The sequence below is a fragment of the Dendropsophus ebraccatus genome, chromosome 4 (genome assembly GCF_027789765.1).
Source record: "Dendropsophus ebraccatus isolate aDenEbr1 chromosome 4, aDenEbr1.pat, whole genome shotgun sequence".
NCBI lineage: Eukaryota > Metazoa > Chordata > Amphibia > Anura > Hylidae > Dendropsophus > Dendropsophus ebraccatus.
The window spans coordinates 116,595,726-116,619,525 of NC_091457.1; the positions used below are offsets into that span (position 1 = coordinate 116,595,726).

Here is a 23,800-nt window from a genome sequence, read left to right on the forward strand (position 1 = left end):
CTAGCCATTTTATTCTGTCTGGAATAGGAAAAGGAGCTTGCTTGAGTAACAGTTTTTTCTTAGCATGGACTGTAGAAAAGTCTTGGGCGAAACCCCCTGACTTCACATGATGCCATGATTTGCTATATACTTGACCCAGATTGTAGGGTAACGTTGCTTTAGTTACCCGTTTTAGCAGTTTTACAGAGAACTGGAAACAGTCTAGGCCTAAAAATTGTGTGTTCCTAGCGCTACAACTGGAGGAAGCTTCAGACACTTAGTAGGGTATTCCTCAGCCACATAACAACTTTAGGTTGGGACACAGGTATCCCATTCTGCCTTGTACATTTCCAAAGTATGTCCATTTATTTGCTGGAATAAAGGCAGGCGTTTTCAGCTAAACATGTGGTTTAGCTGAAAGGTATAGCAAGCAGGGCCATTTATTTCATTGGGATTCAAATTCCCTCCCTGTTTATAGGGCAAATCCATAGATATAAGGACTATATAAATTCTCATTACTTATATTAGACCATACAATATACACTAAGTAGGTCAGTGGTAGAGTGCATTGTGTAATTCTCTAGGATGCAGTAACACATTAGGGTGAGTGTTTGGCCACTAGGGGGCTGTTTATTAGCAACTGATATACACAGTAATGATGCCCCATGGCAGGCAATGATATAACATCACCCTCTTGTTACATAATACTGATATGGATGTAAGAATAATATACTCCCTGCAGTAAAATATAACATTATTTGATGTGTTATCATTTTTATAGGTCACAGGACTCTTACTGTTAGTTTATTGTAGCAACGGGTATGTTATTATGTCGGCAACACTGTATCCTGTGGTTATACAAATTCCATCACATTATAATTATATAATTTCACTGTAATTCACATTAAGCAAATATTACTGCCTGGTCCTCCGGTACAAGCAACTTGGCAACTGGCCATAGTCTTTTTTAATAAAAGCATGAGCTTATGACATTGACCTAAACCCCATTAGTTGTATATATTATTATTACATCTCACAAGATGTATCCGATTCCTCAGCTGGAATAGTTACAAATGGGATACATTTATCTCTAATAGGGATAGTAAGATAACCCCTTTAACGCAACTTCCACAATGGGGAAAATTAAAGAGATTGTTCTACATCTGATGTCTTCGGATAAACTAGGTAAACTTCACAATTAACAAGAAGCTACAACACATTTTTTTCCAGAACTACATGGTGCGGTACAGGGGAGCTCAAAGGTTCAACGAACCAACTAAAGATAGAAACATAGAGGGCGACCCCAACTGCTCATGGCATGTGGGTTTGATTTTTGATGTTCTTTGATTTAGCATTAGATTTGTTCAAGCCAGGAATGTACTTTTCCTAAATAATTAAATAGAGTTTGGTCCAAATTAATTCTTATTACAGACCAGATTTATAATATGACCACGTGCATGAAAAAAAAAAACCTTGAGCCTTGGGACAAGTGCCATCCTAATAATATATCCACATAGATGTGAACTGCTTTGCTAATGATGGCCACTATCCCAAAATCCTAAATCCTCCCAATTTTTTCATTGTGGTCGTGTGATCACACAGAGAAATAGATCTGTAATGTCTCTGTTGCTGCCGTTGCTCTTACGTCCCAAAAGAGTGAGTCATCCTGGAGCCCTCTGCTCTTCAATGGAACACTGGAGCCTTGTCATTTCACTTGATGCAGTCAATTACATAACAAAAAGGGGGAAATACTATATTTTTAGACTTAATTTGGGCAATTCAGTTTTATTATACATAATGGAGGCAATCCAGAGAGTTATATATTACTGCATCCTAGAAAATGTATTATTTGTAATATCTATCGATCGATTAATCGATCTGTCTGACCATTATCTATCTATCTATCTATCTATCTATCTCCTATCTATCTATCTATCTATCTATCTATCTATCTATCTATCTATCCTTTGTTTTAGTTTGCTGAACAGTTGTGAGACAAGTGATCTTTGCAGAGTATGCAGGTCATCTACACAAGAGATATGGAATATAAATAGATGTACATCTCACAAGTAACAGTCCCTCTGGCACTGAAGGGTTAATAGGCGTCTTCCCAGCAGGACCAGGGATGTTGTTGCCACAGTAACAAATATTTCACAATAGATTCTGACTGTCCCACTTTCTCTCAGGTCCCTAACACAGATAATACACCAGTCTGCCATAACATTAAAACCACTAACAGGTGACATAATTAACATTGTTGATCTCCTGACAATGGTAACCTGTCAAAGGGTGAGATATACTGGGCAGCAAGTGAACAATCAGTTGCACAAGTCGGGATTGTTCCATTGAGGATCATTTCACAAGTAGCTTATAGGCTGCAGATTCCGTGCAAAGAAATCCACAGGGTGTAACCAGTGAGTTTCTCTTTATAAAATCTTCCCCAAAGCTGGGAATCTGACTCTGAGGATTTCATCAAGATTTAACCTGTGGATTTCCTTGCATAAACTCCTACAAGTTAATATGCCCTTTGGCCAGGTCTACATGTTACTTTGGTTGCATGACACAAAGATTTCACAACATTGCAGGTAATGGTGGTGAATGGTTTCAAGTGTCAAGTGTTATAAAGCTGCAAGACAGTGACAGACAAGTAGCACAAGATATCTTGGCTAAGTGACTTGTAGTTGTCACCTTAAAAAGGACCTGTCACCAGAATTTACATATATTAGTCCAATTCTTTTCTTCCCGGACAGCTTCATTACCTGGCTATGATATGTCTCCTTTCCTGCTGACTGCCCACATGAGCACCTTTGTGTCTGTCCAATTCTCACAGCTACGGGCGGGTTCACACTGAGGAATTCTTGAGGAGTTGTAGAGGAAAGTTTTCTGCTTGAAATTCCTTGCCTATTAAGCTCTGGCAGAATAGGAGTGGAATTTGAGCAGAATGCGAGGAAAATTTGAGCAGAATGAAAGGGGAATTTAAAGTGTCACTGTCGTGAAATTCTTTTTGCAGAAATCAATAGTCCAGATGATTTTAAGAAACTTTGTAATTAGGTTTATTAGCCGAAAAATGCATTTTTATCCCCTGTCTTCATTGTTCTCCTATGGAGAGAGCTAAATAAAAGACCAAAACAGGACAACAAAGAGTTAATCTACAAATACCTCACCCTTTATCTCCTCTGACAGTCACCACTGACCTCTCTGAGCTCTGATTACAGCTGTCACCCAGCTCCGTGTCTGTAATCCTCTGTTATCTGCTTTCTGCTGTCGGCTAACTCCCTCCTTCCTCCTCCCCCTCCCCTCTCCCTAGAACAGACAGGGTACGTTTGATGCAACAAGTCACAATTTCCTGATTTTTTGCAGTGGATGGAAAATAGGAAGGAGGGGGGGACCTGGGAAAAGGCTTTTTACATGCAGATAATGGCATATTTGGCTAATAAACCCAATTACAAAGTTTCTTAAAATCGCCTGGACTATTGATTTCTGCAAAGGAAAAAAAAAAAAATACAACAGTGACTCTTTAACCCCTAGACGACCCTGGACGTAGGGTTACGTCATGGAAGTCTGTCCCCAGACGACCCATGACGTAACCTTACGTCACGGGTGTTATTCCCGCTATGAAGCGCGCTCCGGAGCGGAGCGCGCTTCATAGGAGGTGGGGGCCGGCTGCAGTGAGCAGCCGGGACCTCACCGGCAATGACACGCTGCAGCGATCGCGCTGCCGCGTGTCATTAACCCCTTAAACGCCGCGATCACGGCGCGACCGCGGCGTTTAAGTGTAAGTGACAGGGGGAGTCCCCTGTCACTTACTGATCGGGACCCCCGCAGTGTGACTGCGGGGGTCCCGATCGGTATAACGGACTGCTGGAGGTCTCTTACCTGTCTCCATGCGGTCCGATCGGCGCTCTGCTACTCTAAGCCTGCACAGGCAGGCTCAATGAGCAGAGCGCCGATAACACTGATCAATGCTGTGCCTATGGCATAGCATTCATCAGTGTAAAAATCAAACTAATCTATGTACAAGTCCCCCAAAGGGACTTCAAATGTGTAAAAAAAAAAAAGTTAAAAACACTAATACACTACCCCAAAACCCCTCCCCCAATAAAAGTTGAAATCACCCCCCTTTCCCATTATATAAATAAAACATATAAAAATAAATAAATAGATAAACATATAATATACCGTAGCGTGCGTAATTGTCCGATCTATTAAAATATAACAAGTGTCATTGCGAACGGTAAACGGCGTACACGAAAAGAGGGGAAAAAGTGCGCAGATTACCGATTTTATGTTACATTATATATATAAAAAAATTAATAAAAAGTGATCAAAACGTCCGATCTTCACAAATATGGTATTAATAAAAACTAGAGATCATGGCGGAAAAAATGACGCCCCATACAGCCCCGTAGGTGAAAAAATAAAACCGTTATAAGCGTCACAATAGTCCCATTTTATTTATAATTAATTGCCAAAAAAAAGGATTTCATTTAAAAAAAATATATAACATTAGAGAATCTGTGTAAACCTGCATATGGTTGTGTTCGGACTGACCTATAGAATAATAGTGTCATGTCGCTGTTACCATATAGTGCATAACGTAGACACAGGAACCCCCCAAACGTTACCATATTGCATTCTTTTTTGCGATTTCATCAATTTATATCTTCATAAATAATATATTTGGAATTCCATCATACATGTTATGGTAAAATGAAAGACGCCATTACACAGTACAACTATTCCTGTAACAAATAAGCCCTTACATGGCCTGTAGATAAAAAACTGAGAGTGCTAGAGCTCTTAGGAGGGGAGGAGGGAAAAACGGAAACACTAAGATCAAAATTTGCGCGGTCCACTGGGTCATTTTGGGCCTGGTCCTCAAAGGGTTAAGCAGAATTCAAGCAGAATGCAAGCAGAATTTAAGCCCCCATTGACTTCTGTATGATTCCTTTAGCAGAATCTGCCCAGGGAATTGACATTTCAATTCTTTGGGCAGAAAGCGGATCAGGGGCAGAAAATTCTGCTCGGAAATTCTGCAGTGTGAATGACAATGCACTATGGGACATTGCTCTGTAAATATTTTGCGGGAGGAATTTCAAGCTGATATGAGAGCGGATTCCTCTTCAATTCCTCACCTAAGTCCTCACCTATTCCTGAGTGATCCTACCCTACTGCTATGTTGATTGGAAGTCCTCCCGCCCCCCATGGTAATGGCTTAGTTCTGCTGGTTGTTTTAGGTCTTCTATATAACAAATCTATATAACTTACTATCTATCTATCTATCTAGCAAAAAAGATAGAGAGCAGCACTGCTGTGGGATTGCAGGTGCCTGCGGTCCAAGTCCTGACCAAGGACCGATTTAAATATCAGCAGAAAGTCCGCGGCACACAATAGTGTAAGTGAAAAATTAAACGTGGTTTATTTCATAGTGCATATCACGCTTTAAAATGGTGATATGTAATCACCGAAACGTTGCGTCTGGATTGCTGCACTATGAAATAAACCACGTTTAATTTTTCACTTACACTATTGTGTGCCGCGGACTTTCTGCTGATATCTATCTATCTATCCATACATAAGCACGTTTGTCACAGTTACTGCTATGTGGATCAGAAGTCCTTTTCCCCTATGGTAATGGCTCGGTTCAGCTGATTAAGTTCTTCCTGGCTATTACATACAGATTATTCTGTGTGTTACATAATGTATTTGGGACCTGTAGCACTGATAACACTGAGCTCTGCACAACATAGGTGGGTATGTACATAGGTGAGGATCTATAAGGTTGGAGATTAGGTGGTATATGTGTGTTTTTATGGGAATATAAACTGTAGCAGATTACAATAATGTATTACTCTATAATAATATTTATCAAAACGCTTGTATAGCATTCATTTAATGCTGATGCACATACTCACACATCAAACCTTAAGTTCTGTTTCTCTTCAAAGAAATAATCCAGCACAAACTTGCGAACAAAATCTGGATTCAGCGTGTTGTCGATAACTTCTGTTCGTCCAAACTGTAAGAAATACAAAATATACTGCACTTAGTTTACAGTAGCATTAGCAATGGAGAGTATCACTTAAAGGGAACCTGTCAGCATGGATATATGAGGGCAAGATAAAGTAGTGACAGATCAGCTGATTCCAGCAGTGTGTCATGTATAGGGATGCTTAGCAGTTGCAGCACAATGCAAGCTCTATGGACTAGGTGTCTGCCATATTCATAGGCTGCGGCCTTCCTATGCCTACCAGCCGCTTATTCACAATTGTCCTTATATGAACAGTAGAGCTGGGTTCACACAGTATTTTGAGTAAGATTTTATTTGGTCCTTATTTTGGAGCTCATTATGTTTAGTATGTGTAGCCAAACCAGGGGTGGAACTGGCACAGAGAAAAACTATATAGAAAGTATGGAGCTTCATACTGTTCAATCATTGATCCAAATACTTAAACTGTATACAGTAAGCTCCTAAACTCCCCCTAGTGGTGACTACAAGCAGTCAAAACACTATCATGTAATCAACTGTGGATTTGCAGCTCTTTGTCACAATGGTAAAGGGTTATCTATCATTTGCACAATACTTTTGCGCTTGCACACTTTTTTTATGCTGTACAACATTCTTCAGTCCATGATAAATTTTGCACAATTTTGTGCTTTTTTTTTTTTTTTGCTAAAAAAGTCTAACAAACTAAGCCAAGATCTGACTGGTGTACTGCCGCACAGTTATTTTTGCACGAAACAAAAAATTGCACAAGATAAAATTTAAAAAAGTGCCACAGCTGGTGTAAACTGTTTAAAATGAGCGCAAATGGCCTGATAAATAGTGTGAAAAGATATAGGCCGTGCTCAAAAAATAATGGCACAAAACGGATACATACTGCCCTAAATCTTAAAAGAATATGCATAGTAGGTCATTTTCATAAGGAAAAGTACTTGCTCTACATACTAGAGGTAGTTTTCTTCACAGTTATTCAACCTTTAACCCCTTAACGACAGAGCCAACTTGCATTTTTTCACTTTGGTTTTTTCCTCCTTGTGCTTAAAAGGCCATAGCACTTGCATTTTTTCACCTAGAAACCCACATGAGCCCTTATTTTTTGCGCCACTAATTGTATTTTGGAATATCAGACTGGATTTTTTTATAAAGTACACTACAAAACCCCCCAAAAATTTCATGTGTGGTGAAATTGAAAAAATAAAACGCATTTTGTTTATTTATTTTTGACTTGTTATATATGTCCCTCAAGTCAGTACAATTACAACGATATATAACATGTATAACTTTTATATTATGAGATGGCTTGTAAAAAATTCAAACCATTGTTAACAAATATATGTTCCTAAAAATCCCTCCATTCCCAGGCTTATAGCGCTTTTATCCTTTGGTCTATGGGGCCTTGATTGCGCATATGCGACTTTTTGATCGCTTTTTATTACAATTTTTCTGGATTTGATGCGACCAAAAAATGTGCAAATTTTTTTGCACTTACGCCATTTACCGTGCGAGATCAGGAATGTGATAAATTAATGATTTGGGCGATAACGCACGCAGCGATAGCAAACATGTTTGTTTATTTATTTATTTTTATTTATAACATGGGGAAAAAGGGATGATTCAATCTTTTATTAGGGGAGTTTTTTTTTTTTTTTTTTACTAATAATAACACTTTTTATTTTTATTTTACACTTATACTAGAAGCCCCCCTGGGAACTTCTAGTATATGCGCACTGATCTCTCATTGATCTATGCTGTATATAGTAATACAGCATAGATCAATGAGATGGCCACTTGATTGCTTCCGGCTGCTGCAGCTGAAAGCATTCGAGTGCCGAGCCATTACGGCGCAGACCCCGGCCGGCAGCAGACACGAAGATCGCTCCTCCGGGGGGCAATCTCCGCCACTATACCACCAATGATCGGGCTGCATAAGTAATCAGATGCAGCTGTCAACTTTGACAGCTGCATGTGATTACTTTATTAGCGGGCACGGCGATCAGACCTAATAGTCGCGGTTCCAGGCTACATGAGGCACCCGGGACCACGGCAGTTCAGAGTGGGATTGCCGCACGGCCCCCCTCTGAACTCCCCGAGGAGGCCACAGGGCGTAAGTATACGCCCTGTGTTGTAAAGGGGTTAAAGGGGTACTGCGGTGAAAAACTTTTTCTTTTAAATCAATCGGTTTCAGAGATTTACACAGATTTGTGATTTACTTCCTTTGAAAAATCGAATGCCTTCCCATACTTATCAGTCGCTTTATATCCTGCAGGAAGTGGTGTTTTCTTTTCAGTCAGACACAGTGCTCTCTGCTGACAGATGCTCTCTGCTGACAGAGCTAGAGAGGTTTTCTATTGGGATTTGCTACTGCTCTGGGCAGTTCTTGTCTCGGAAAGAGGTGGCAGCAGAGAGCACTGTGTCAGACTGGAGAAAATCCATCACTTACAGCAGGACATACAGCAGCTGATAAGTACTAAAAGACTGAAGATTTTTTAAATAGAATTAAATTGCAAATCTATATAACTTTCTTAAACCAGTTGATTTGAAAGAAAGAAATGCTAAGTTCTTTGCAGGACGTGTAATGACTCCAAACACCAGTGTCAAATAGACAATTTACTCTCATAGTTCTATGTTGCAAATAGGGATGGTCCGAACCATAGCCATAGCCATAGGCTGTATCCCAGTTTTCCAGGCGTTCTTCCCGCTGTATCCGCCCGCTCTACGGAGCGGGCAGACAGCGGGAATCTGCTGCCGAGCGTTCAGCAGGTTCGGACCATCCCTAGTTGCAAACTTTATGATGATAATCTGTCTTCATGTTTTAGGACCCTCACCCCCACCCCTTCAAAGTCAACCCTTGATTGTAATGAAAGTGACCTCCAGTAGGTTTTGGCACTTTTTTTTTCTCAAAATGCCAAAATATTATCTACTTTTAATGCAGAACACATGCATTTACTACAAAAGATGCAATAGGACTTTGAAAAGTTGCAATTAAAACTTTTTTTTTTGTTCAATTCCACTACCCAGTACTTTGCCTGGTGCAGATCCTTAGCAGGTGGAGCATAAGGATATTCTATTGGTTGTTCTGTGAATCCCTGTCAGGCTTAACCCCTTTGGCCCTGCACTAAGTATAACACTATGGGGGAGATTTATCAAACATGGTGTAAAGTGAAACTGGCTCAGTTGCCGCTAGCAACCAATCAGATTCCACCTTTCATTTTCCAAAGAGTCTGTGAGGAATGAAAGGTGGAATCTGATTGGTTGTTAGGGGCAACTGAGGTAGTTTCACTTTACACCATGTTTGATAAATCTCCTTCTATGTATCCATCTAGCTTGGAGTGTTCCTTTCATTCCTCACAGTAACAAAATCTAATTTGTCTCCTCGTCTCCTGCAGGATGAACCTTGACTACAACTGATATGTCAATATACCAAATACTCACATTTTTTAATTAAGAAAGTTACGGGAAGCGCAAGTATTGATGCTCAGTGTGTCTCCAGGGGAAATAGATCATTAGCACCAACCATTATATAATACATTGATTCTCTTCAGGTCCAGGTTACTGAATAAAACAGCCTAAGCCGCCCAGCAACCGACCAATGAGGGGGCTGAGAATTTAATGAATTTAAACTGCAAGTTGGGTTAACTAACTTTAATTATACTCAAATTTCCTGCAGATTCTGTAGATGTTTAGGAAGCTGGCCGACTATAATCACTGCATTAATAGAGCTAAATGGCACCAATAAACAGAATTAGAAAATGGATAAACATCCATTTTAAAACACACACACACACCCTTTTTTGTTGTGTTTTTTTTAAAATGTTTTCAAATCAACTGCAGTCAAAAGTTATTTAAAAAAAGAAACACAAGCCTTTCAGTACTGTACAACCTGCAGGAAGTGGTGTATTCTTTCCTGTCTGACAAAGTGCTCTCTGCTGCCACCTCTGTCCATGATATGAACTGTCCAGAGCAGTAGCAAATTCCTATAGAAAACTTCTCCTGTTCTGGACAGCTAGAGATTTCTATAGTGGGAAAATGTCACACCATGTTTAGGGCATGCTACAATTTTGAAAAACTGCCACTGACCCAGAAAAACACCATCTAAAAAGTTTTGTAGGTACTAGTTTATGTGTCACCTGAGCACACAGGACCAGGACAATGGTTAGAGCAGGGAAAGACTGGAATTGAAGAATAAAAGAAACAAATAAAATCTTCCTGTGTTGACGTTTTCTACACACATATAGCTATATTCTTGGCCAGACCCTGGGTGGGGTGTGGCAGGAGAGCTCGTCCTGCACTTGTGACCACCCAGTGGCGTAGCTACAATGAAGGCAGGGAAGGCGACTGCTATGGGGCCCCTGCATGAAGGGGGCCCGAGGAAGCCTGCCCTGCCTTCATGGTAGGTACCCCGCTCCCCCAGGGGTCCAGAGAGGAAGAGGGACCCCCACTGCACCGTTCAGCCCCCTCACTGTAGTGCCGGGTGAGCGGGCTGAACAGAGGGCAAGGCCTGCCAGACGGCACAGGAGAGGGATTAAGGCCCTTTGGGTCACATGACCCAAAGGTCCTCAATACTTCTATATGAAGATCATCAGCCCGGATTACAGGAGGAGGAGGGGGAAGCCTGGGAGCTGTAAGTGCTGTGTATGTGTGTCAGTGAGTGTATATATGTGTCTGTGGGTATATGTATATGTCAGTGTGTGTATATATGTATCTGTGGGTATATGTATATGTCAGTGTGTGTATATATGTATCTGTGGCTATATATGTGTGTGTGTGTATGTCAGCAATGTCTGTAGCACTGGTGTATATGTGTGTGTTTACTCTCAAAGATGTTCTGCAGCAGCTTCTATTAATGCTGGGCTCTAATAAAAGAACCCACCATTAATATCTGCAGCATTTTCTTTTATTTCTGGTTGAGTATTTCTTATTACAATCAGATGATTTCCCTGTGTACAGTCTATTCATGGTGTATACATCAGCACTAGTGTAATCACATTACAGCGTATATATGTGTGTATGTCAGTGGCGTATCTGTATATATGTTAATGGTGCCTCTGTGTGTGTATATGTGCGTCAATGTCTGTGTTTGGTGGGGGGGGGGGGGGCATACAGGATTTATGGGGCCCCATACAGTTTTTTGCTATGGGGCCCCATGAATCCTAGCTACGCCCCTGTGACCACCCATAGACTTTACTCCATTAGGTATTTGTATCAGTAAGTCACAGGGACAGCGATCAGTCAGCAAAGGATGAAACAATTGTTTACTGACTAATTGTGTTGTTTTGACCTGTTGAGGGGATGTGTGGATGATTGTAGCAAAGGGCCATGAGATTGGCACTGGTTTACTCAGTCACTCGGGCCATGTGATAGGGTCCTTAGAGATCCTGCCCTCCCAATTTGCAAAGACATACTTAGCTTCTTTTTATAACAAAAAATCCATAGTAAAAGAAAAAATCCCATAATCTTAATAGGTTGTCTGCTTTACGTTGGCTGTGTGGTTAAGATCAGTTCATCATAATGGGGTCTCTAATTCAAGAAGTGCTTGTCCAAACTGGACTACTCCTTTAACTTTTACCCATAGCCTTGGTTCAGTGTGAAATCCAAAAGACATTTAAAGTTAAATGCAAAGACAGACCTGTCTAAATACCCTACAAATTCCATTTTAATCCCCCTCTCTCTTTTAATCAGGCTGTGCAACAGATTAACAACAGGCAGCTAAGTCCACTGCAGTAGATCGCGATCACCACAGCTGGCTGGACATATGGGGTCTATTTAAAGCATATATCCATGCTGCCAGTTTCCAGATGCCTAGCAGACAAGCAGTTCATACATACATTTAGTGATGTTGTGTGATCTGGCATCTTCTGGAAAAAAATGTTTTTTATTTCAGGCTAACACAGAGGAGGCCCTGCTTTCCAGGCGCTGCCTTACCTGCTCCAGAATGATTAACAGCCAAAGAAGGTGGGTGGTAGCCTAAATGTACAGCAGCGGCAGAAGTGCAGGGCCACCTCTGTAATACTTTCAGCCAGTGGCGTAGCTACCATAGAGGCAGGGTAGGCAGTTATCTGGGGCCCGTGCCGGAGGGAGGCCCGGGGAAGAAGGTAAGAGCATGTGTCCTTCTGCTTAACCTCTTATGTACTGTAGTGTTTGAGTGGCCCAATGTTTACTTACATGCTGCAACACAAAAAAAGAGTTAACAAGCTGAAGACAGAGATTTCTGTTTCACTGCACTGATAACCTCTGACCTCTCTTCTCCAGCTGGCAATCAAGTAGGAAAGGAGCTCCTTGCAGAGGTCAGAGGTTATCAGTGCACCAGCAGTAAAGCATATATATATATTGTGGGGATCAGTCTCAAAAGCAGTCTTTTGATATGAGACCAGCAGCAGGTTTAAAGAAAAATAAGTGGTTTATTGTCCACAACAGCAAACAAAACATACAGCTTTCTTCAGCCAACACCCAGGTATAGAACAAAGTCTGTGAAAACAGTCATTGGCAGTTATGCAAACAGTCAATTGGTTCACATAGGGCTCTCACCCGGATAGACGCTGCCAGACACCAAACAGCTCCTGGAAGTCTCCTTTGGCCTCAGAGAAGCCACACACAGCTCCTTCTCCCCAGCAGCACACTCTGCAGACTGGAGATACACACACCCACTCTCAGCTGGTTCTCCCAGGCTTACAAAAGGCCACACCAAAACCTGGACCTGGAGTGTGGGAGCAGCCACCCACCCACTCTTTGGCATGCTCCCATGAAAGACCGTCCCAGACTAAACTGCATTGCAGCCATACTAAATTTTAAATGTGTGCGAGTGGCCTATTGCCGCTGACACCAGTTATCATAGTCTTTCACCTCACCAAGGCCAGGATCCTTTGTGAGACATATCTACCATCTATGACGGTGCCATGCGCCTTCTTACATACCCCACCCTCTGCCCAAAGCCGGGGTTCTGGGCACCTTCAGCAACCATGCAATGTACCCTCGACAAGGCGTCTGCATTAGCCTGCAATTTTCCTGGCCTATGCTCTACTGAAAAATTGAAGTCCTGTAGTGCCAGGAACCAGCGGGTGACTCAGGCATTTTTTCCTGTTTTCTCCCTCAACCATTTAAGAGGGGCATGATCCGACACCAGCCTAAACTTGCGCCCTTACAAATAGTACTGTAGGGAATCTAGGGCCCACTTGATGGCTAGGCACTCTTTCTCAATAATTGAGTAGTTCTGTTCTGCGGGGGACAGCTTCCTGCTCAAATAACTCACCGGATTTTCTTCTCCTTTTATCACTTGGGATAACACAGCCCCTAGACCTACATCTGATGCATCAGTCTGGATGACAAATTCTCTTTCAAAGTCTGGGGCTACCAACACAGGCTGTTTACAGAGGGCCGACTTAAGATTCTGGAAGGCCTTTTCAGCCTCTGGAGACCACTTAACCATGGCTGACTTCCCCCTTTTGTTAGGTCAGTTAGGGGAACCGCTATCTCTGCAAACTTGGGGATGAATCTTCTATAATACCCCACAATTCCTAGGAATGCCCTGATCTGTTTTTTGTTAAGTGGGCGGGGCCAGCTTTGAATCGCCTCTATTTTATTTAGCTGGGGTTTTATTTCCCCTCTTCCCACAATGTACCCCAGGTATCGGGCTTCTTCCATCCCCATGGCACACTTACTTGGATTAATGGTAAAACTGGACTTCCTTAATGAGTTCAGGATGGCTTGAACTTTACCTAGGTGACTTTCCCAATCGTGACTAAATATTACTATATCATCCAAGTAAGCAGCGGCATATTTCCTGTGGGGATGTAGGACTCGATCCATGGCCCTCTGAAATGTGGCGGGGGCCCCTTGCAAACCAAATGGCATTCTAACATATTGGAAAGAACCCTCAGGTGTAGAGAAGGCCGTCTTTTCCCTAGCCTCATTAGACAATGGGATCTGCCAATATCCTTTTGTTAGGTCTAGGGTAGTGATATAACAAGCCGGACCTAGCCTCTCAATAAGCTCGTCTACCCGGGGCATTGGGTAAGCATCCACCTTAGACACTTCATTTAGTTTGCGATAATCATTGCAGAAGCGCCACTCTCCATTGGGTTTGTCTGGTTGACTCAGGCATACTCTTGGCCTTGGGACATCCATCACGTGGGGTTTGAGAACCCTTCCTTCGGCTTGCAGAGACACTCCGAGTACGCCAGTACAGAGTGGGAAGGGGTCCTGGGTCAGCCAGAGATGTCTCAACAGCATGATATCTCTCCACCAAGCCCACTAAGTCATCCGCATTCTGGGGATTTCCCTGGGCAACCCAGCACTGCACTGGCTTGGGCAGGGCCTGCACGAACTGGTCCATCACCACCCGTTCAACCATTTCTGCTGGAGAACAAACAGGCTGCAGCCATTTTTGGACAAGATGCAGGAGATCGAACATTTGGGATCTTGGGGGCTTGTCCCTTTTGTAACCCCAGTGGTGCACTCTTTTTGAGCCCGGACAGCAACGGTTACGCCTAAACGTGCCAGGATCTCTGCTTTGAGCTTCTCATACTCCCGGGCATCTTGCAAAGACAAGTCATAATAAGCCTTTTGGGGCTCGCCTGTGAGGAATGGAGCTAAAACTTCAGCTCATTGCTCATTTGGCAGCTTCTCCCGTTCAGCGATCCGCTCAAAAACGGTAAGGAAGGCTTCCCCGTCATCTTCTGGAGTCATCTTTTGCAGGGCTTCTCGTACAGATTTACGGGCTCGCTGACCATGCTCTGTGCTGGTAGGAGGTGGGGTCTCCTTGACCTGAAAGGCTTCTTTCATTATAGCCATTTGCCTGATGAGGAGCTGGTTAGTCTCCTGCTGGACTCGTACAGCTTCAGCATGAGCTTGTTGCTGCTGGGTGTTGGCCCTCACAAGGTGTTTGATAATGTCCTCCATAGTCTCTGCCTGGGTCTGTATCTGAGCTGCAGCCTTAACCCAGGACATACGATCTACTAGCAGGGATCTTCCCGCATCCTCCACCAATTTGTGGGGATCAGTCTCAGAAGCAGTCTTTTGATATGAGACCAGCAGCAGGTTTAAAGAAAAATAAGAGGTTTATTGTCCACAACAGCAAACAAAACATACAGCTTTCTTCAGCCAACACCCAGGTATAGAACAAAGTCCGTGAAAACAGTCATTGGCAGTTATGCAAACAGTCAATTGGTTCACATAGGGCTCTCACCCGGATAGACGCTGCCAGAAACCAAACAGCTCCTGGAAGTCTCCTTTGGCCTCAGAGAAGCCGCACACAGCTCCTTCTCCCCAGCAGCACACTCTGCAGACTGGAGATACACACACCCCCTCTCAGCTGGTTCTCCCAGGCTTACAAAAGGCCACACCAAAACCTGGACCTGGAGTGTGGGAGCAGCCACCCACCCACTCTTTGGCATGCTCCCATGAAAGACCGTCCCAGACTAAACTGCATTGCAGCCATACTAAATTTTAAATGTGTGCGAGTGGCCTATTGCCGCTGACACCAGTTATCATAGTCTTTCACCTCACCAAGGCCAGGATCCTTTGTAAAACATATCTACCATCTATGACGGTGCCATGCGCCTTCTTACTATATATATATATATATATATATATATATATATATATATATATATATATATATATATATATAGCTACGCCCCTGCTTTAAGCCCAAAATAAACAACTTTTTGCCAGATCACACAGCATTGCCAAAGGTATGTCAGAAAGATATCCATGCAGCATTAGTCTTAAAGATAAAGCTAATGCATCCCAAGGAAAACAACTACTGCTGAAACCTTCTAAGTTGGTAGTTGCCCACTCTGGCTTCCATTAGGGTGGCATGCACACGTCCATAACTTATTATGATGCCGGAAGCTTCAAACAGTCCTGTCAGTTCAGCAGCATAGAACTTTAGCTGTTTTGGAGCTCTCCTCAGGTTATGTGTGGTATTACAACTTGGCTCCAATCACTTAAACTCGTTGTCCAGCGAAAATCTTTTTCTTTCAAATCAACTGATATTAGAAATTTATATAGATTTTTAATTTACTTCTATTAAAAAATCTCAAGTCTTCCCATATTTATCAGCTACTATATATCATGCAGGAAATGTTGTTTTATTTTCAGTCTGACACAGTGCTCTCTGCTGCCACCTCTGGCCGAGACAGGAACTCTGTCTGGGTTATCTATGAATCCCCATATAAAACCTCTCCTGCTCTAGACAGTTCCTGTCTCGGCCAGAGATGTCAGCAGAGAGCACTGTGTCAGACTGAAAATAATACATTTCCTGCAGGACATACAGCAGCTAATAAGTATGAGAAGACTTGAGATTTTTTTTATAGAAGTAAATTACAAATCTATATAACTTTCTGACACCGGTTGATTTGAAAGAAAAAGATTTTTGCTAGACAACCCTTTTAAATGAGCTACAATACCATACACAAACTGAGGACAATCCTGGATAACCCTTTAAGAGGAGGGATGTCTGGATTTTCCAGATGCATCTGTGCATACAAATGAAGTCTATACTGTTCAGATCTTTCCAAAATCATACCATTAATTCTGTGTACAAATACAAACAAGAATTCAGTATAGCGGAGGAATGCTAATGAACTTCTCTTCTGACATGTGAAGTATAGGTACCCGATGAACACTTACAATAATGAGTCATTTAAATGCAGATTATAATGAGCTGCACTTTTATTGTAAGAAGGGAACAAAAAGTCTCAATTAATTAAAAAAGTGTCCAAACCTGTTTATAATACAGAGAAAGTAAAGTCAACATTGAAAAAAAAACAGCAGACCCCCCCTTCCCCCAACAATCAGCTGTGTGCTGCCCCTCGGTGGAATCTCTGGGCAGTTCATTGAGGGAGATTTATCAAGATACACCCCTAGCACATGCCATGGAAAAGGGGCAGATTCGCCACTTTTCAGTCAGGTCTGCAAACTGTATCCCTGATGGGCGGACAGAGTGGGGGGGGGCACCAAGGCAGAGAAGGTGTGGCCTCCTCCTGCGCCAGATTTATCATGATTTACGCCCACTCACAGGCATAAATCATGATACAAATCTACACCTGCTCCTGGGTAGGTCTACATTTGTTCCACAATACCTGCGCCAGGTGCAGGGACGGCGGCTTTACTACGACGCGTGTGCCTCTAAGTAAATCTGGACAGGGAAAAGGGTGCAGAGCTTTATTTAAGACTGTCATACGAGTATGCCAGGCTTGATAAATGTCCCCCATTGTGTAGTGGTGGTGCCAAGTAACTGCACATCAGCTCCCACTCACTTTAAAGGGGTTATCCAGCGTTACAAAAACATGGCCACTTCCCCCCCCCCCCCCTTGTCTCCAGTTCAGCTGTGGTTTGCAATTAAGCTCCATTTACTTTAATAGAACTGAGTTCCAAACCCCACCCAATCTGGAGACAAGAGTGAGGGAAAAGTGGCTATGTTTTTGTAGCGCAAAAGTGTTTTTTTTTTTAAGTTTTAATGTAGCTTGAATGTTAAAACTAGGGTATTATCTACCAGAAGGTAGCATGAAAATATTAGAGTGATGTGTAACCCTCCATTCACCAGGGTCTTTTGTGTTAAGATTCTATGGATATGCAGCAAAATAGGAGGTTACGGAGGTGCAGGTAACAAACAGCAGGATGTGTTTCGGTGTAGTCTGCCTTTCTCAACGCCTTTTGCTGCATATGCACACTCTGGAGTGCCGACATTATGTGCATAAGATTATAGGGATAGTCATATATATAGGAATAGTGGGCACCGCTAAAAGTAAGGAGTGCTAAACCAATGCATATAAGTAACAGACAACTCCCCAAAAAGACAAAAGCATATGCACAAAAAGGTAGCACATCATAATGAAACTTTATTGAGACAATAACAGAATATACAGAAAAATACCATAAACTATGCAGGGGTAAAGCAATAAGGGAGACAAACCCCAAACACTACCCTACATTAAAAACACTTAAAAAGTCAACATAGGACCCGCCGGCGTACCAGCAAGGTCTAACAACCACTCTGACCCCGGACCATATGGGTTTAACAAAGCTGCCTAAGCAGTATCCCTATGACATATGACATCAAGAAAAATAATTAATATGAACAAAGGGTAGATTAATGAAACGATCACCATGTGTAGTCCAAAAAATAATAAGAAGCGGGTCAGATAGGCAACAGTCACCCCACGCGTTCCGCCGCCCAGCGGCTTCCTCAGGGATGTGGGTAATGAGATAGGGACATATTATATATACATGTGGAACATGTGAAAACAATTCCCAACCTTGATGAGACCATGTGCAGGAGAATCCGGCGTCCTGTAATGACGGGCGCCATCTTGGGGAGGCCGCGCATGCGCCGTAGGAACAAACAAATAAATAAAAAAAAATAAAAAATTTTGCGCAATAGAGAAATGGGCAACCAAGGACATGTACAGATAGCTGAAGACAATGGTGGGCGCCATCTTGGAGAGGCTGCACACGCGCAGTGGGTATAGACATCTAAGGACAGTGGATATGACCAAATAAAGAATTACAAAGATAAAAAATAATAAAGTGCAAACAGTCAATGAAGACCATATAATAGAAGAACATGTACATATCATGATATGCATATGATAGAATAAGTGCGCATCACAGTATACAGAAATTATAAAGTGGGAAATGCTATTGTAATAGCAACATCCACAACTACAATAATCCCCATGGGTAATGTCACAAAATAGCAGCAACCGCTGCTGTCCACTACTCCAACTATAGTGGGAAATGTCACAATATGGCAACATCCACTACTAGATCTAATGGAATAACAAGGTCCTATCGAATAGTATAGTATAGCACATCATAAAGCAGCCCACAAGTCACGAAACAAGTCCTAGCCGTTAGAATGCAATAAAGCACATAATATGCCGAGCATGCAGATTACAAATATGCAGGACATGCAGATACAATGTGCAGCATCTGTAGGACAACGCATACTAGAGCCTTAATTCAATGAAATGAAGTATCTTGTAGCGGTCTACAAAACCTATGCAAAGCGCGCGCGCCTTTCCGCCAGCTCCATAGACACCATTCTATGAGCCGGCTGATTCCCCTATCCACCAAAAAAATTGACATGTCAATTCTTTCAGCGGAATGCGGAATCCGCCCGTGCATAGAATGGTGTCTATGGCACGGGCGGAGAGGCGTGGCTGTGAGCACGTACAGGCAACGGAATCCGCAGGATTTTATCCGCGCGAATTCCGTAGTCTGAACCCACCCTGACACAGTGTTCTCTGCTGCCACCTTTGTCCATGACAGGAACTGTGCAGAACAGTAGAATATCCCCATAGAAAATCTCTCTTGCTCGCCAGACTGGAAAGAATACACCACTTCGCACAGGACATACAGCAGCTGATAAGTACTTGAATGAAAGTAAATAACAAATCTCTAGCACTTTCTCTAACCAGTTAATTTGAACCATGACCTTAGACTGTTCCAGGTCTTTGGATGTTTAAGGTGGTGTTTTCCAGCATTCTCACCAACCTTCGAAGAAAACTCTTGTTAATTTCCCTCTTTCCTCTTGATGGTTCCATGCTTGGCAAACTTCTTAATAACATTGCGCATTGAAAAGTGTTTCTATACTAATTAAATGCAAAGGGTGCCAATACCAGTACCACATCAAGCTTTAAGGTTTTTTTCTCTCTCTCTCTCTCTCTCTCTCTCTCTCTCTCTCTTTTTGTATTCATTCTTTTTAATGATTTGCATCTTTTGAATTCAACTTGAGTGCCCTAAACAAAAAGATGTTCACTTGATTCATTTTCTTCAGGAGATATTCTTCATTATGTACTTAAAGGGGTAGTCCAGCGAAAATATTTGTCTTTTAAATCAACTGGTGTCAGAAAGTTATATAGATTTCTAATTTAATTCTATTTAAAAATCTCAAGTCTTCTCATACTTTGCAGCTGCTGTATGTCCTGCAGAAAATGTAGTTTTCTTTTTCAGTCTGACACAGTGCTCTCTGCTGCCACCTCTGTCCATGACAGGAACTGTCCAGAGCAGCAGCAAATCCCCATAGAAAACCTCTCCTGCTCTGGACAGTTCCTGCAGAGAGCACTGTGTCAGACTGAAAAGAAAACACCATTTCCTGCAGAACATACAGCAGCTGACATGTACTGAAAGACTTGAGATTATAAACTACAAATCTATATGACTTTCTGAAACCAGCTGATTTAAAAGAAAAAGATTTTCGTTGGATAACCCCTTTAAACTTCATATTGATGAGCAGGACTGTATATTGTGTTGCCTGTTTACATTTGTATCTTAGTCATGAGTTATGTAAACTATATCAATTCACTTAACTATTGAGTGTGAACATGTTTATCCCTTCAATTCATCAATCCATAGTGAAGAGCGAACATGTTCATAAATGTTTATATGTTCGTACAAACATGACGCTAATTGTTCGTGTTCGCCAATCACAAACAATTTGTTCAATGATCGGAATGGTTATAACGATCATTTTAGAAAATATTCGAATTTGCGAATGTATGCAACTGCAACTAATTCACACTTTGCGTCTGATAATCTGTACACATATGTAACTGTAGACTTTGTACCTGATGATCTGTACGCATGTGCGTAGATGTAAACATACGCTTCTGCTGTACATTTGTTCATGACTGTTCAGCGAACACAAACCGATCACAATCATTTTTTTATGTTCATGTTCAGGATCTCTAACCAAACATTGGGATGTTCGCTCATCACTATCTATCCACCATACCCCAGCCTCCTAATAAAATAACACCTCGTTCCAGCCCACTTTGCTGTAAGACTAGTACACAAAGAGAGAGAGCTCTGTCCCCTATATTACTTAGTCTAAACAGATTGCTAGACCTAGAAATGACACGATGTGGACATTTGCCTTAATGCTACAATGCATCAGTGCCAGCAGGGTTTACAGGGCAATGTGCCAGCTGTGTAGAAGTGGGTAACTCCAGAATATGACAAATAATTATGCTCAATTCCTATTATCTAAGGATCAGAGAGTGTTCAGCAGAAGATTCATGGAGAAGGCTCAGGAAGACAATGCCATGGCCTGCACCCTCTCTGTGTTATTGTAAAGCATTGGGCAAGCTTCCAGCTTTTCATGAAATCATTACTTCCAAGTATTGGGGAATTCCTCAACCATCTGTATTACATTCTGTGGCAGGATTGAGGTTAATGTGCCTCTCTTGTATCTGTAATCCCGGCTGCGCACTATCGTATCCTCCCCCCTGCCGTCTGTGTATTTAGAAGGTCTCAGCCCTGGATTTATTTTCATTTGTTTAACTATGCAATTTATTCAGAACGCTACATATACAGTATATACAAAATAAGCATTACTTAACTACCCTGACCCTAAAATCAGAATATTATTTAACCTATTATATATGTAGATCAAATTTACTGGAAAAAAAACTGTAACACAATGAAAGGTGCAAATTACAGCCTCACTTATGGATAGCTGAATTACCATACTGGTTGGTGAAGGTTTTAAAGGGATTGTACAGACCTCTCTCCTGTCCTCAGTATACTGTAGGTATGGTTTTATCTATTGAAGTGAATGGAGCTGAAATATGTTAACCACACACAACCAGGTGTGCTGCAGGGTTTGCAATTAGCTTTACTTTTTCTAATCTTAGATAATCCGTTTAACACCCCGTCATTTTAAAAGTTATACTATGAACTAAGGTGTACAAATTAAAACAAAATCATATTAATCTGCCTGATATCATGACATGGATATAAATAATATGATAGTGCCAGTCCACAGCCACCACTAGAGGGAGACTAGGAGCTTGCTGTATACTATTTTATTCATTCCAATGTATAAAGAGTATGCATTAAGATGCTAAGCTCCCCTAGGGGTGACTGCAGAAAGATAAAATTTTATCTCCATGGGGGTCTCCAAGTCCTGTGTTTCACTCATCTGCTGGCATTAAATTGGCTGGAGGCGCACACTATGCCAGCTCCAAACTGGCAAAGATTTCAGCTACAATATACACCGGTTTTCTGGGGTAAGTTTTAGTAAATCTGTCAGGTGTTGAGGCCATGTCCCCTTTGCACACACCGCAGCTGGTGTAAGCTCAGGTCTTCCAGTACTTATCAGCTAGTGTATGTCCTGCAGGAAGTATTGTATTTTCTCCAGTCTGACACAGTGCTCTCTATTGCCAACTCTGTCTGTGTCAGGAACTGTCCAGAGCAGCAGCAAATCCCCATAGAAAACCTCTCCTGCTCTGGGAAGTTCCTGTCAGGGACATAGGTGGCAGCAGAGAGCACCGTGGCAGACTGAAAAGAATACATCTCTTTTGGCAGGACATAAAGCAGCTGATAAGTACTGGAGGACTTGAGATTTTTAAATAGAAGAAAATTACAAATCTATATAACTTTCTGACACCAGTTGACACTAGGGCTTAGCATGCTGTGCTTGATATGATGTTCCTGTTTCTGTGTGCAAGAATCATAATTCATTGGAAAACAAGAGAACTACCGACATTTCCATCAATTTTATGTCCAGTGCTCAACTCTCTCAAAGAAAACTGGTCAGACAGGAAGGGAAGGTTTTAGGTTATATCCTCCATGGGCATGACTCCATGCAGAGGTAGCAGGTGGCGTTGGTGCATGTGGGGGCCAAAAGGCCAGGTAAGAATACCAGTATTATAAATGGCAAATGAAAGGTGGGGGCCCTCTACAGATTTTACACCAGGGCCCAGGAGCTACACGTTCCTCTCTAACAGCCTTTCTAGTAGAATTCTACCTTTCTGGATATGTATGTATGTTTTACAATTTGTTTTAAATCTGTTTGCAGTACTAACAAGGAAGGGAATCCCATAAGGAAGATAATCGTGTCCAAAAGCTAGAGAGCGCGTATTGGCTGCTGAAGCTCCCTTGGTTTGGAGAACGAGAGAGCCACGTTAGGAAACAGCAGACATACTCCCGAACAGATGGTACAGAGGACTGAGCAAAGATTGACACACCAGCCCTGTGGAATACATAGTAACAGGGATATGTATCTGCCGCACAAGGTTTCTACTGTAAATGGATTATATAAAAAAAATACACACACTTGTTTAAAGGATGGAAAAGAGTTCAGTGCAGTGAGCTATGCCATAAAATTCGCTTCAGTCTCCAATACAACAGGTATTATAGTGTTTTACCTATCCACAAGATAGATTATAATAAGTATAAAATTATTGGGGGTTCGGCCGCCCATCATGAGAATGGGGATCACATGGGTGATGCTGGTCCATTCACTTACTATGCAATTGCCAAAGACAGACAAGCATTCTACTTGTTTAATGCTGTCAGTCCTATAGACCATGAATGGAACCCATTCCCAGCAGTTGCAGCCCGATAACTTTGATACTTATTATATATCCTGTGGATAAGTGATATGTTTTAATCTTGGGTAATCTATTTATCTGGTCTGGACCATTGGAGACTTTACCATCAGCCGTTTCAGACCACCAGTGATATACCATTCAATCATTACTATTTAGGCATTGGAGGTTTTATCTAGGCACTGAATGGCAGTATTGTATGGAAACTATATGGCAGTGTTATGTGGGCACTATTTAGCCATTGTATGGTGGTATTATTTGGGCACCGAGAGGCAGTATTGTGTAGGTAAGTGTTATTTGTCAGTTTATGGGTATAAAACCTCACATAAAGAGTCTACATAGTTATCCTGTTAATGATACAAAAACATTTTAAGCACTGCCCTTTCTGAAAGCCACAAACCCTTTCTTAGGGCCCTATTCCACCAGACGATTATCGTTCGCATAATCGTTAATAATTATCGATCTCAAACGACCGCTATTG

At 41.9% G+C, this 23,800-nt stretch overlaps 1 protein-coding gene across 5 annotated transcripts in view; it reads right to left on the bottom strand.

Moving 5' to 3' along the window:
- The window catches only part of CPNE9 (copine family member 9), a 202,229-nt gene that overhangs the window by 121,970 nt on the left and 56,459 nt on the right, over positions 1-23,800 (bottom strand). For 4 of the 5 annotated variants that reach the window (XM_069968753.1, XM_069968754.1, XM_069968758.1 and 1 more), the window contains exon 4: positions 5,895-5,998. In XM_069968753.1, coding sequence (XP_069824854.1) covers positions 5,895-5,998 — 104 coding nt within the window. Of the gene's footprint in view, positions 1-5,890; positions 5,999-9,004; positions 9,094-23,800 lie in introns of those variants that run through there. The other variant, XM_069968755.1, reaches the window with a different exon arrangement.